This window comes from Camarhynchus parvulus, chromosome 20 (assembly GCF_901933205.1).
Source record: "Camarhynchus parvulus chromosome 20, STF_HiC, whole genome shotgun sequence".
In the NCBI taxonomy this organism is placed as follows: domain Eukaryota; kingdom Metazoa; phylum Chordata; class Aves; order Passeriformes; family Thraupidae; genus Camarhynchus; species Camarhynchus parvulus.
In genome coordinates, this window is record NC_044590.1 from 11741811 (window position 1) to 11754391 (window position 12581).

Consider the following 12581-nt stretch of genomic DNA (forward strand, 5'->3'; position numbering starts at 1 on the left):
GAAGGTTCAGGAGGCAAGATGGAAGAATCTGGGTGTGTCTAGCCTTTCTCCTTCTTCTTCTTGGCCTCCATCTTCTGCTGTGATGTTGGCACTTTTAGATTGGTCTAGAGTAGAAGCTCACTGTCTAACATAAGTGATAAGTATTAGAAAGTAATTGTAAATATTGTACACGTAGTTTTTAGTATAAAAAGATAACACTGCCCCGGGGGAGGCAGAGTGCCTTGGACTGTCTTGCTGAGCGGACCTGAGCTGGACAGGAGAAAGAATTTTATAGATAAGATACAATAAACAACCTTGAGACCAAGAAATTAAGAGCTCTGACTCCAGGCTGGGAAAAGAGACTTTCTAACACATCTGGGGGTCTCTGACCAGCTAGAGATCCCAAGAGTGCTTGAAAGGCAAAACCCATGGCTGCTTCAGCTCTAATTGCAGCTGAAGCTTTATTGTGTGCATATAAATGTGGAATTAAAATAATTGATTCATTTCTATATCCTGTTCTTTTGCCATGTAATGTGTTCATTTTGACAAATGCCACGTTCACTTTCCCTCCATAGGGGTGAAGAAAGGAGACAGGGTTTCCATCTACCTGCCAATGATCCTGGAGCTGGTCATAGCCATGCTTGCCTGTGCCAGGATTGGAGCTCTGCACTCTGTTGTGGTAGGAACAAGGTCTTTGTGCTGCTCTTGGTGCTGAGCTCTGAGGGGAGCAGCTCTTGGTTTTGGGAGAGGAGCTGGAAAGATGAGTACTGACCATGAGATGGATGGAAGCTCAATTAAGATGCTGCTGTTTGCCTGCATTAACTATGCAATGAGCTCCTTCAGCTCTCTCCATCAGTGCCTGGTGGTGAATCATTTGCCTTGGGTGACCAGCCCAGGAGCTGTGGGGTGTGGGCTGGGTTTCTGTGTGTCCTTGCTGACTCTGCTGTGTGCTCTCTGGCAGTTTGCAGGTTTCTCTGCAGACTCCCTTTGCGAGCGGATCCTTGACTGCGGTTGCTCTCTCCTCATCACGGCAGGTAAAGCACACACGTCTGAGCAGCTCTCTTCCTGTTGCCTGGCTGAAAGGTCTTTATTTTAAAAGCCTGGAAGTGGGAGAGAGAAAGCCAGTGCCTCAGCTGAGCCTCCCAAAGTGGGTGCAGTGCTGTGGCTGTGCCCAAATGCTGCTTCCCACTCCAAACACGTGGTGAAGCCTCTGAGCAGCCCCTCAGTTTGTCCTGTAAAGTTTGATGTCACCAGCTGCTAATAGGATGTTTCCAAACACTTCTCATCCATGTTTCTCCTGAAAATCAGCCAGATGTTTGCAAGATGTATCATGAGGGAGGCCTAATGTAAGAATTCCCACCCTTCCCAGTTTTAAGGACATTCCTGCTGCAGCTCCTGGCCTTGTAAAGCAAAGGATCAAGAGTGTGGCAGTAGTTGCATGTAAGCCCACTGCATTTCCCCAGCTGTTTTTTCCAAAAGTGCAAGAAATAGTGTTTTTATTAATTCCCATGGCATGAAAAGGACCCACTCAACTGCAGTCTGTGTTCTGGATGCAATGGATTATTTCCCACAGAATATTCCCAAGAGATTTGCCAGGTCAAACTGGGACCTCTCCCAGAGAAGGAATTCCACCATGTCTTTTGGCATCTGTTTCTCTGGGCTAATAAAAGGGTGCATTAGGAGAGTTTTCCCATCAGCTGTTTGTCTGCTTCCCCTCACTCCAGTGCGTGAATCTGCTCTGCCCTCCTGAAACTGCTTGTTGATCCAGCTGTCCCAGGCTGCCTTGGCTGGGAAACCCTTCTGACATTTCCCTCACCATTTTGCAGATGCTTTTTATCGAGGGGACAAGCTGGTCAACTTGAAGCAGATTGCAGATGAAGCCATCCGGAAATGTATAGACAAGTAAGTTTGGATTCCCTTCTAGAAAAGGGCATTGCTGCCAGAATCTGCTCCTGCACAAGTAGAAGTTGTCATAGGTGGGCAGATTCTGCAGCAGGTCTGACACAAACAGTCATCAGATGTTACAGAAAGGGAAATAATCCTGCTGACATGACTTTGCCAAGCTTACAGACACAGCATCTGTGTAGCTTGTGTGAGACTGAACGTGGGTTTGTGTGTTAGATCAAACATGGAAATTCAGGGCAGATAGTCTGCACATTACAAATTCAAACTCTTTAAGAAAACATAAGTCTTTATGTCTGTAAAAATAGGTACCTGGGAGGATAGAATTGATCCTGAAGCTGGGAATTAACTGATGGAGACTGTGTTGATACCCTGAACAGGGCTGAAGGGAAATAAGATCATTCTGTCAGTGTTCTGTAGGCTGTCTTTTCCCTCAGAAGGGGGCAAACACCTACACCTTTCCTTGATGTGTAATCGGGCTTTGGAAGCTTTTTCTCCCTGTGAGGCAGTCAGTCGTGCCTAGGGCTTGGAGCAGCCACTAACATCTCCTGGTAGAAGGGCTTGTTCCTGGTCACAGGCAGGCAAATTTGGGATTTTTAAGGAATCTCCACAGCAGTGTCCTGGGAGAGAGACTTGTGGGACCCCCAGGAATCACCTGGTAAATCCCCAGTAAGCTGTGCACAGACTGTTCCTGCTCTCTGAGCTAGTCCTGTGGCTGGTGTCATTGGAAATTCATGGTGCACCATGGAGTTTGCATGGCAGCAAATGCTCCAGCCCAACAAACGGAGCTCCAGGCCCCTGCCCTGCCTCCAGTGCTGCCTGTGAATCCCAGGAAAGGCTGGCTCAGCCCCTGAGCAGCCCAGAGTGACAGCTCCTTCCTTTTACAGGGGATCCTCTTTGAAAAAGTGCGTCGTGGTGAAGCACCTGGGCAGGGAAGAGGTAGCAGTGGACGGGACCTGCAGCAAGTCTCCTCCTCTGAAAAGGCTGTGCCAGGAAGTGCAGGTGTGTTCCTGGTGGCATGAGAGGGGGGTTTGATTACCACAGGCCAGAGACCAGCAAATTGATTGGTGCAAAACCACCTCAGTGATTCCTTGGACACTCCTGTTCCTGTTTTCACCCCTCCTTGCTGACGTTGCTGTGTGAGTGGTTGAAAAATGGTTCCTTTTCCTTACCAAGATCCTCTCCCTCCTGCTTCCTTTAACACCCTCACAAGCTGCCAGCCCACAGAACCCCTGGGTACATCTTCCAAAGCCACTAGGGACAAGATGGCCATTTTCCTCTGCCCAGTACAAGGTTTTTCCTTCCTAACCCTTTGTCTCTCTCCCCTTGTGTGCAGAGATGGATGCTGTGCTGCACTGTAGCTGTGACAGTGGCAGCAGGAGAGGACACCCAGGAGATTTGTGCTCATGGTGTGAGCTCAGGGCAGCAATCCTCTGCTGAGAGCAGTGCAGGGGCTGTGCAGCTGCCACAGGGACTCTGTCAGCTCTCAGGATGGGGCTTTCATTTGCAACTAGAGATGAAAGGATGTGGGCCAGAGGCATGTGATGAGACAGAGGTGGAAAGGGTGTTGTGGAGCTGTGGCTGCCTGCTGAGCTCCTGAGCAGCCCTGCTGTGCCCAGCCCTTACCTGCTCCAGAGGTTACTTTCAGCTACCCCACAGCTCCAAATCTTGCCACTTTGTCTTCTGTCCCTCTGTGTTGGGTGATTATTTGCAGTGAGTTATCCCCAGGCTGCTACTGGCTCAGAAATGGGTTGTGTTTGGGGAGTATTTGAGCTTTAGACTCTGCTTTCAGGAGGAGTGGTCTGTGCACATCCCTGGAACAAGAAGTCCAGCAGATTCTCTACCTTTGAGTTATTTTCCCTTGTTCAGCTGTGTTAATTTTATTGGGGTGTTGCTCGTTGTTTGACAACCTGGCCATGTTCCTTGGCCTGCTCTGTCCTTTCTCTTGTGAGAGCAGGGTAGGTGCAATGAATGGGAAAACTGGAGCAGACCAGCCTTTCTGTGTGAGGTTTCCCTGGCAGGGTGATTGCAGGGCAGCCTGTCCCTGTGCTGGTTCCAGTAGGTGAGGTGAGGTTTTTGTGCAGAATGTCCTGCACAAAGGCTGGAGGGTGTCTCTTACCCTTTGGCTCTCTACTCATTTCCATATTTTATTAAGGATTCTTTCCCTTGTGGATGCATTGTTACTGTGCCATCGGCTTGTGTGAGGCTATTGGATGGTCTGTGGGCTGTGTGCTGGCTCTGTGCCTCTGTTCCCAGCCAGCCATGTGCAGGGGGTGGCCTTGGGGACCTGCCCTGGGGGCAGCTGGTACCCTGGGAAGGTGATGGAAATGGGCAGGCTTCTGCTCAGAGGGCATCTCCTGGCCTGCCCTGGATCTGAGCATTTTCCAGCCTGCCAGGCGGTGATTTTCCAGCCTTTCCAGGCCTGTGGGCTTCCAGCTCCCTGCCTGCAAAGCCCGGTGTGGATCCTCCCCCTTCCCAGATTTCACACCCTCTTTGTGGATTTTTAACAGGAAAAAAAGACTGAAAGCTCACAGAGACTCCATCCCAAGGTATTTACACACAGCACTGCCTTCCTCTTTTTGGCACCTCCCTTCTGCTTCCCATGCAGCTCCCTACCTCCCGTAACTGCTCTGGCTGCCCAGCCACACGTGCCCTCCTAACCGTGGTGCCAGCAGCTGCATGTCAGTGACAGAGCCCACCCAGCTTGGCAGAGCTGCCCAGGGCCTGGGGGTGAGTGCAGTGCCACCAGTGCTTCCAGAAACACCCACATGGGTGACCCCTGGGAGTGCAGAGCCACTGGGATGTCAGCATCCAGGCCAGGGTTTGGCTCTCTGCCTTTCAGAAGCAGCTCTCACAATGCTCTTCCCTTTGTGAGGAGGCTGGCAGGGGGCACCTGCAGCAAACCTGGATCTCCAGAGCCAGCATCTGATCTCCTGCCTCATCCAAGGAGCTGTGGCTGTGACCCCCAGAGCAGGCAGGCAGAGACACACAGTGCCATGGGTGTGACCTCCTCCCTGGGCACTGGAGGCTGGCTGCTAAATCAGAGAAAACTGCTGGATAGTCTTGGGCTTGTTTACCTGGTGCCTTGCTGGGAGCTTGCTGGTGGGACAGAATTGTGGAAACTGCTTTACCAGGTGAAACCAGGAACCTGAGGGTCCATGAGAGCTTTCCAAGTGGGCTCAGTTGTGCCAAACTGTCAAGCAGCTGGTGTCCCTGCCCACGTGTGTGGGAGCTATGGGGTCCCAGTGCCTCCAGATGTCTCGTGAACATCTTTAGGGCTGCAGAGAGTCACCATGGGGCTGCTCTCTGTGCACCCCAGCTGAGGGAGCTGTGGTGAACCTGGCTTTGTGAGGAGGAAATGTGCAGGGCTCTGGGTCAGATCCTGCCCTCACAGAGATGAGAGAAGCGAAGGTCTGCGCTGAGGCTGGGGCTTGTTCCCTGCCCAGCTTCCCCCAGGCTTCTCTGGGGAAAGGTGAGAAGGTCGGAGGAAGTTGTCTTGTCCTGAGCTGTGCCACCACCCCGGAGAGGTGGGGAGCCAGAACAACCCTCAGGGTGACCTCTGCCCGTCAGCCACAGGCTTGGTGGCTCTGTCACAGCTCTGGCACTTCCAGTCAGCCAGTGCTGGATGGCTCTGCATTGGTGCAGTCACTTCTTAGCTGGGTAGTTATTACCTAAAAACCCAGAGAACAGATATTTTTGGGGGCCTGCAGGGCCAAGCAGTGTGAGCCCACAGTGCTGCTGTTCAGCTCAGGCCATGCTGCCATCGGGGTCCCCACAAGGTGTGTGGGACAGGTGGCTGTGGGACAGGTGGCTGTGCTTGCTGCTTGGCTGTAGGGCTGCAGCTCAGGGCAGCCCCACAGGGCAGGAGGAGCCTGGCAGTGGGAACAGCCCAGAGCAGCTGCTGCCAGCCTCTCCTGGCTCCTGTTGCCACCCACGGGGATTCATCACCATCACCGGGACACTGCTTCAGACACGGCCTTGCAGCCAGACTGTGTTTGAAGGTTTTCCTTGTGGCTGTGGGCTGTCAAAAGGAGCTTTGGGAGTGGGAGCTGCAGCTCTGGTGCATGGTTTGCAGCAGGCTGTGCTGTGAACATCCCCCTCAATGGCCTGTGATGGGGGCAAGGGTTGCGCTGTGCTCTTAATCCCTCCTCTCTTGGTTTTGGACAAGCCTGTTCCCAATCTTGTGTTTTCCTCAGACCCCCTGGAACCCAGCCATGGACACGTGGTGGCATGAGCTGATGTGTGGTGCCAGCACAGAGTGTGAGCCCGAGTGGTGCGACGCCGAGGACGAGCTCTTCATCCTCTACACGAGCGGCTCCACTGGAAAACCCAAGGTGTGCATGGGGCAGGCTGAGCCCTGGGGACCCCTCAGCTGGGAGAACTGGTGAGGGGGGACCTGGGAGACCCCAGCAGGAAGAGGAGCCACAGAGGTCTTAGAAAGGGGCTTTGCTGGTCATTCCTGCTCAGCTGCTGTTGGAGTCAGCGATGCTCAGCTGGGCCTGGCAGGGTGAGGGTGATGGTGGGAGCTCACCCTGACATTCTTCTCCTTGCAGGGTGTGCTGCACACCATGGGTGGGTACATGATTTTTGCTGCCACCTCCTTTAAATACGTGTTTGATTACCAACCTGAGGATGTGTACTGGTGCACGGCTGACATTGGATGGATAACGGGCCATTCCTACCTCACCTACGGCCCCCTGGCCAACGGGGCCACCAGCGTGTTGGTGAGTGCCCTGTGCCCCTGGCTGCTGTCACTCCAGGAAAAGGGAGGTGGTGGTGCTGAGCTGCACCCCTGCATTGCTCTGTGATGGTGTGCAGGGCTCTGTGAGCAAGGGTGGTGCTCTCCAGGGAGGGCATGGTGACTTCTTGGGGGAGTAGTTTGTGTGTGGCTTTTTCAAACTACAAACATTTTTGTAGTTTTTCAAACTGTTTCAGATTGCTCCCCTGTTTCTTTCCCATAAAAGTACAAGCCTTGTGTACCAATGGAGCCAGGGCTGCTCTGACTTAATGCAAAAACTCAATCAGGGAGTGATGTTTTCCCTGCTCATGCTGATTTGACAACTTGTTGTCTAACTCCTGTGCCTGTATCTCTCTTGGCAGTGTAACAGCTCAGGGAGCCAGAGACCTGTGCCCAAGAATCCCCAGGGAAATGCAAGCAGGAAAATCACTGTTATGTTGGGGGAGGCCTTTTGGGAGTTCTTGGTACTTTGGGTTGTGATTCTGTCACAGTGTTTGGACCTCTTGCCCTTTGCCACGTGGGCAGGGTCAGTTGGGTTGGTGGGACTGTGTCACTGTGGTGGCCGCCCAAGTGCCTGTGCTGCAAGGGTGTGTCAGGGGACATCTGCCAGGATGAGGGGGGATGACATCTGCCCAGTGAGGGGGTTCTTGACCCGGGCTGGTTTCACTGTGTACCCCTATAAGGACATGCTGGGGTCCAGCTGCTCTTTGGCTCCTTCTGCTTGGGCAGGTGCTGCAGGTGAGGAGCAGTGAGGAACAGCTATGTCACTGCTCTGTCTCCTGCTCAGTTTGAAGGTGTCCCCACCTACCCAGATGTTGGCAGGATGTGGAGCATCATTGACAAGTACAAGGTGACCAAGTTCTACACAGCACCCACGGCCATCCGGCTGCTGATGAAGTATGGCGAGGAGCCTGTCAAAAAGTGAGTGCCAGTCCCAGGGGAAGGAGGACGTTGGCTTTGCACAGCAAATGCCAAAATGACCCAGGTCTCCTCTCTTCCCCTGTGGAAGAGTGCTGAGAAATCTCTGACCTGTACCTGGTAGGTCCATTTTGGGTAGCCCAGGGGTTCCTACAGGCTCTGCTGTGCAGCAGGCTCACAGCTCCATAGCCTGCTGAGCCCCTGCCAGCCCCCTCCTCTCTGCAGGCACAGCAGGAAGTCCCTGAAGGTGCTGGGGACCGTGGGTGAGCCCATCAACCCCGAGGCCTGGCTGTGGTACTACCGTGTGGTGGGAGAGGAGAGGTGCCCCATTGTGGACACCTTCTGGCAGACAGAGACGGTGAGTCCTGGCTGGGTGTCCCTGGCACCTCTCTGTCCCCTGTGCTCCCTGCAGGGTCTCTTTGCAGGTTTCCCATACTGGGGTTTGGGGTCTGTGGGGTCTGTTTGTTTGGCCTGCCCAGGAAACTCTGATGTGCTCCTTCTCTTCCTATCCTGCAACTCAAGCAGGCTCCAAAAGGAGAAACCTTCCTCTCCCAAGGGTCTCTTCCTAACTCTGCTCTGGACACTGCTCTCCCTCCTCTCTTTCTCTCCCCCAGCTCCAAATCTGTGCCCAGGTTCCCCATCCACTGCCATATCCTTCCCAGGGCCCATGTTCACACCTGCCCTGAGTAGCCCTGACGGGGATGTGCTGTTCCCAGAGCTGATGGCACAGCTGTGGGATGGGCTGGCACGGCCCAAACTCACTGGGTTTTGTGTCTCTTTGCAGGGAGGCCACATGCTGACACCCCTTCCTGCTGCCACCCCCATGAAGCCAGGCTCTGCCGTGAGTACTTGTGTTCTCCTCCCCAGGAGCCTCAGCAGGGCCCTGGCTGTGCCATGGCTGGGGGATTGTAGCCTGCCAGGGGGTGAGGGGACATGGGGAGGTGACCACCAGCCAAAATCCCAGGCCCCATGCAGCCATACTCATGGGCCCTGTGTACCACAGCTCTCCAAAGCTGCCCTTGCCCTGCCTCCCACTCCCCTCTGGGTAATGGGGGTCTAATGCAAGGATTCACCTCCATCTCTCCTTTCTCCCTGGTCCTCATGGCAGACATTCCCCTTTTTTGGTGTGGTCCCTGCCATCCTGAGCGACTCGGGGGAAGAGCTGGAAGGAGAAGCAGAAGGTTACCTGGTAAGGAAGGGCTGATCTTCCCCAGCATCCCTTTGTCCATTCCCTGGGAGCTCTGGGACAGTCCTGGTAGAATACCCACATCTTTTGGCCCAGGGAAGGGGTAGAGTCACCATCTCTGGAAGCATTCAAAAAATGTGTGGAGGTGGCACCTGAGGATTAGTGGTGAATGTGGGTGATAGTTAGACCTTACCAACCTTAAAAAATTTGTGATTCTGCCTCCACTAACTCCACACACCCCTTGGGTGGTGGGAGCTGCCTCCAAGGCCATAACTATGGGAGCTTTTCCAGCTGAGCACTAAATGCACGTGCACATGTGGGCGAGGCAGGAGGATGGGAACAACTGCTCAGGCAACCTCCTTCCCCCTGGCCAAAGCTGGTGGGACTTTCCCAGTGGATCAGCACTGGCAGCAAGTGTCTGAGTGCTGCTCATGGCTGTCTGACATCTCTCTCCCTGTGGTGCAAGGCAGGGTTGTTGCTTTGGCTCTCAGTGCCCGGCTCTGTGTCGCACCCCCAGGTGTTCAAGCAGCCCTGGCCAGGGATCATGCGCACACTCTACAGAAAGCACCAGCAGTTTGAAACCATTTACTTCCAGAAGTTCCCCGGGTACTACGTGACCGGAGATGGTAAGGGGCTCCAGGCTGCTGTGGTCACAGGGGCCTGGGGACAGCAGTGGGAGTTTTGCCCTGTCCTGCCCTCAGAATCCCTTATCAGCTGCTCTGAGGCTGGCACTGCTGCCTCACACTCATTTCTGGCTATTTTTAGGTTGCAGAAGAGATAAAGATGGTTATTACTGGATCACAGGGCGAATTGATGACATGTTGAATGTTTCTGGTAAGAAGGAGTTTTGTCTTCAGTGGGGACCAATGTGCTTTGTGACACTGGCTTTGTGACACTTCTACATCCATTTCAAAAGCCACCTGCTCTAAGGGGATAGTTCTGCACCTGTGATTCTGCTCAGCAGCTTGTCCTCAAGGTGGATCCAGTTTCTGGGTCAGGGTTGTTTCAGGGACACACAAGCCTGTGACTTGGTGACTTCCTGCACCATTTTCCCTGGAGACAAAGCCTTGGAGGGAAGGAACCTTCTGTAACCAGCCAGGACACCTCTGCTGAAGGATTTAGGGCCACAGAGAATCACAGAGCTTGGGCAGGACCATGGGGTTGCTAATCCAACCTGCTGCTCCATGGAGGGCTCACCTCAAGGCTGGATCAGGCTGCTCAGAGCTCTGAAGATTCTCCCACCTCTCTCAACTGAGTCTTTGAGATTCAGCTGCTTCTCAGCCCATCATTTTCCATGTGCTCTATTTAATAGCTCCCTCCCTCCTTTCCTGGAGCCTGTATCCTCCAGGTATGTCCTGCTGGCTCTGAGGTGCTGCTTTACTTGTCCCTGGATCAAATTAGATCCTTTCACCTGACCAGCAGTGCCTGATTCTCCACCAGCTGATCATTCTGGGAGTTGACCACTTTCCTGTGGCTTTCTGTGACAGCAGTGCTGGGGTGGAAGGTCAGAGCACAGGTACAGGAGCAGAGGTGTGCAGGACTGAGTTGTGTCACTGCCCCAAGACACAGCACTGGGCTGGAGCCTGGACTCTGCAGATCCAACCTCTTCCTCTGCACCTTCCAGCTGACCATGTGGGCAGCTCTCCTCTCACTAAATCCAGCTCCTCCTCAGCCTGTGCCTTGGAAAGGCATCACTGTGAACTGTTCATGATCTGTTCCAGAAAGCCTAAAGGTGGGAGGGGGGAGCAGCCAAGGGAGGTGGCTTCTGCAGGTGGGTGACACCTGGCAGCTTCCAGAGCACTGCAGAAATGAGTGTCACTCTCCAACTGTTGTCCTTTCCTAAGGAGATCAAACTGATGCCCTCAGATCTGTAGTTTAGGGCCTTTTACAGCCTCAGGCCTCTTCCTGCAGGCCTGTAAAGCTCTGTCTCCCCCTTGTTTGCAGGCCTGTAAAGCTCTGTCTCCCCCTTGTTTGCAGGCCTGTAAAGCTCTGTCTCCCCCTTGTTTGCAGGCCACTTGCTGAGCACGGCGGAGGTGGAGTCAGCCCTGGTGGAGCACCCCGCGGTGGCCGAGGCTGCCGTGGTCAGCCACCCCCACCCCCTGAAGGGAGAGTGCCTCTACTGCTTTGTGACCCTGAGAGAGGGCTATGAGTTCAGCAAGAGCCTCACAGATGAGCTCAAAAAACAAGGTAGCAACAGGCAAATATTGGGGAGCAGGGAGGGGGAGGACGGGTGATGGAGGGGTTAAAGGCTTGGGTGCTGCCTGTGGTCTGGGGAATGCAGCGTGGACAAGTGCCACAAGGTGCCTCTTGATTACAGAGCAGGCTGACAAAGACTAAAATTAGTTCTGCCAGCCTTTGGCAGCTCATGTGATGCCATCTCTGCCTCGTGGGAGCTGGCAGCCCTGTGAGAGACTGGGGTGCTCAGCAGGCTTTTGTTTGCAGCAGGGCTTTCCCTGGCAGACTGGGACATCCTGAGAGGATCATGGGGTTTCTTTAGGGTGGTGCTCTGGGTGTTTGTGCTCTGCTCTCAAGGAGCTGTTCAACTGCAAACTGCAGCATTGAATACACCAAACAGAACCCATGGCAGCTTCTTCTCTGGAGGAACCCAAGAGTGAATTTGAATCAATCCTTGCTTTGTCAAAACGGTCAAATGGTGTTGGTTGTAGCTCTTAGGGAGGTCTCTGGAAGATGGAGGGAGTGAAAAAAGGAGTACTCTCACTGTTGGGGAGCTGTGCTTCTGGCCCTGTTGGCATTGCAGGTCTTCTTGTTCCCAGACACTGCCGTGCCAGGTGTTCCAGGAGCTGGGCTCTGTGTCTTAACCTTCTGTCCTTCTATCATGGAAAGGATGTGTGGCTTCTCCTCATCCCTGCAATGAAAATCTCTTTTTTTTTTTTTTGCAGTCAGAGAAAAAATTGGGCCCATAGCAACACCTGATTACATCCAGTACGCCCCCAGCCTGCCCAAAACCCGCTCAGGTGAGTTCCAGGGCAGGACTGGACAGCTCCTGCCAGTGGAAGTTGAGCAGCCCTGCTCTGCTGGTCCAGGGCTGCTCAGATTAGGGGAGGTACAAGCTCAGGGAGAGCAGGATGTGCAGGTCTGGTACTTCCCACTTCTGCTAAGGATGCTGAAGAGATCCTGACTCCTGGGGAGAGGGACTTTTTATATGGACAGATAATGAAAGACAAGGGCTGATGGTTTTAAACTGGTGGAAGGCAGGTGTACATTAAATAGACATAAGGAAGGAATTGTTCCCTGTGAGGGTGGGGAGGCCTTGGCACAGGGTGAAGCTGTGGCTGCCCCTGGATCTCTGGAAGTGTCCAAGGCCAGGTTGGACAGGGCTTGTGGATAGTGGAACCTGGGACAGTGAAAGCTGTTTCTGCCCCTGGTTAGAAAGAGATGATCTTTAAGATCTCTTCCAACCCAGACCATCCTGGGATTCTGACTCCTACTTTCCTTTCTTGGCTGTCATTACAGGAAAGATCACCAGACGGATATTGAGGAAGATTGCCAAAAATGACCAAGATCTGGGGGACATCTCCACCTTGGCAGACCCGGGCATCATCACACAGCTTTTCGACAGCAGATGTGACACTAAGCAGTAGCAGCAGGACCTGTTCCTGCTGAGCAGAACAGTGGCAGTGGCATCTGATGAGCAGGTCCCTCCAACAGCCACTGCCTGCCCAGGAAGGAAACCTTCACCTGTTGAATTGAATGTACCAATGGTAGGAACGAGGAGAGTCTGGCTCTGGAGAGGCCGTGTCCATGCCCTGGATGAGGTGTCTGTCATGTTCCAGATGGATGTCACACATCTGAGGGTCAGCCTGGTGCACAGAGGGACTCATCCTCCTCCTTTTTCAG

General features: G+C 53.6%; 1 protein-coding gene across 1 annotated transcript in view; it reads left to right on the forward strand.

Moving 5' to 3' along the window:
* The window catches only part of ACSS2 (acyl-CoA synthetase short chain family member 2), a 28539-nt gene extending 15958 nt beyond the window's left edge, over window positions 1–12581 (forward strand). Inside the window, exons 4-18 of the mRNA XM_030963169.1 lie at window positions 555–658; window positions 941–1013; window positions 1806–1881; window positions 2769–2883; window positions 6078–6215; window positions 6435–6605; window positions 7407–7540; window positions 7763–7895; window positions 8322–8378; window positions 8646–8726; window positions 9241–9349; window positions 9489–9557; window positions 10734–10910; window positions 11624–11698; window positions 12198–12581. Coding sequence (XP_030819029.1) covers window positions 555–658; window positions 941–1013; window positions 1806–1881; window positions 2769–2883; window positions 6078–6215; window positions 6435–6605; window positions 7407–7540; window positions 7763–7895; window positions 8322–8378; window positions 8646–8726; window positions 9241–9349; window positions 9489–9557; window positions 10734–10910; window positions 11624–11698; window positions 12198–12325 — 1640 coding nt within the window. The 3' untranslated portion in view covers window positions 12326–12581. The remainder of the gene's footprint in view (window positions 1–554; window positions 659–940; window positions 1014–1805; window positions 1882–2768; window positions 2884–6077; window positions 6216–6434; window positions 6606–7406; window positions 7541–7762; window positions 7896–8321; window positions 8379–8645; window positions 8727–9240; window positions 9350–9488; window positions 9558–10733; window positions 10911–11623; window positions 11699–12197) is intronic.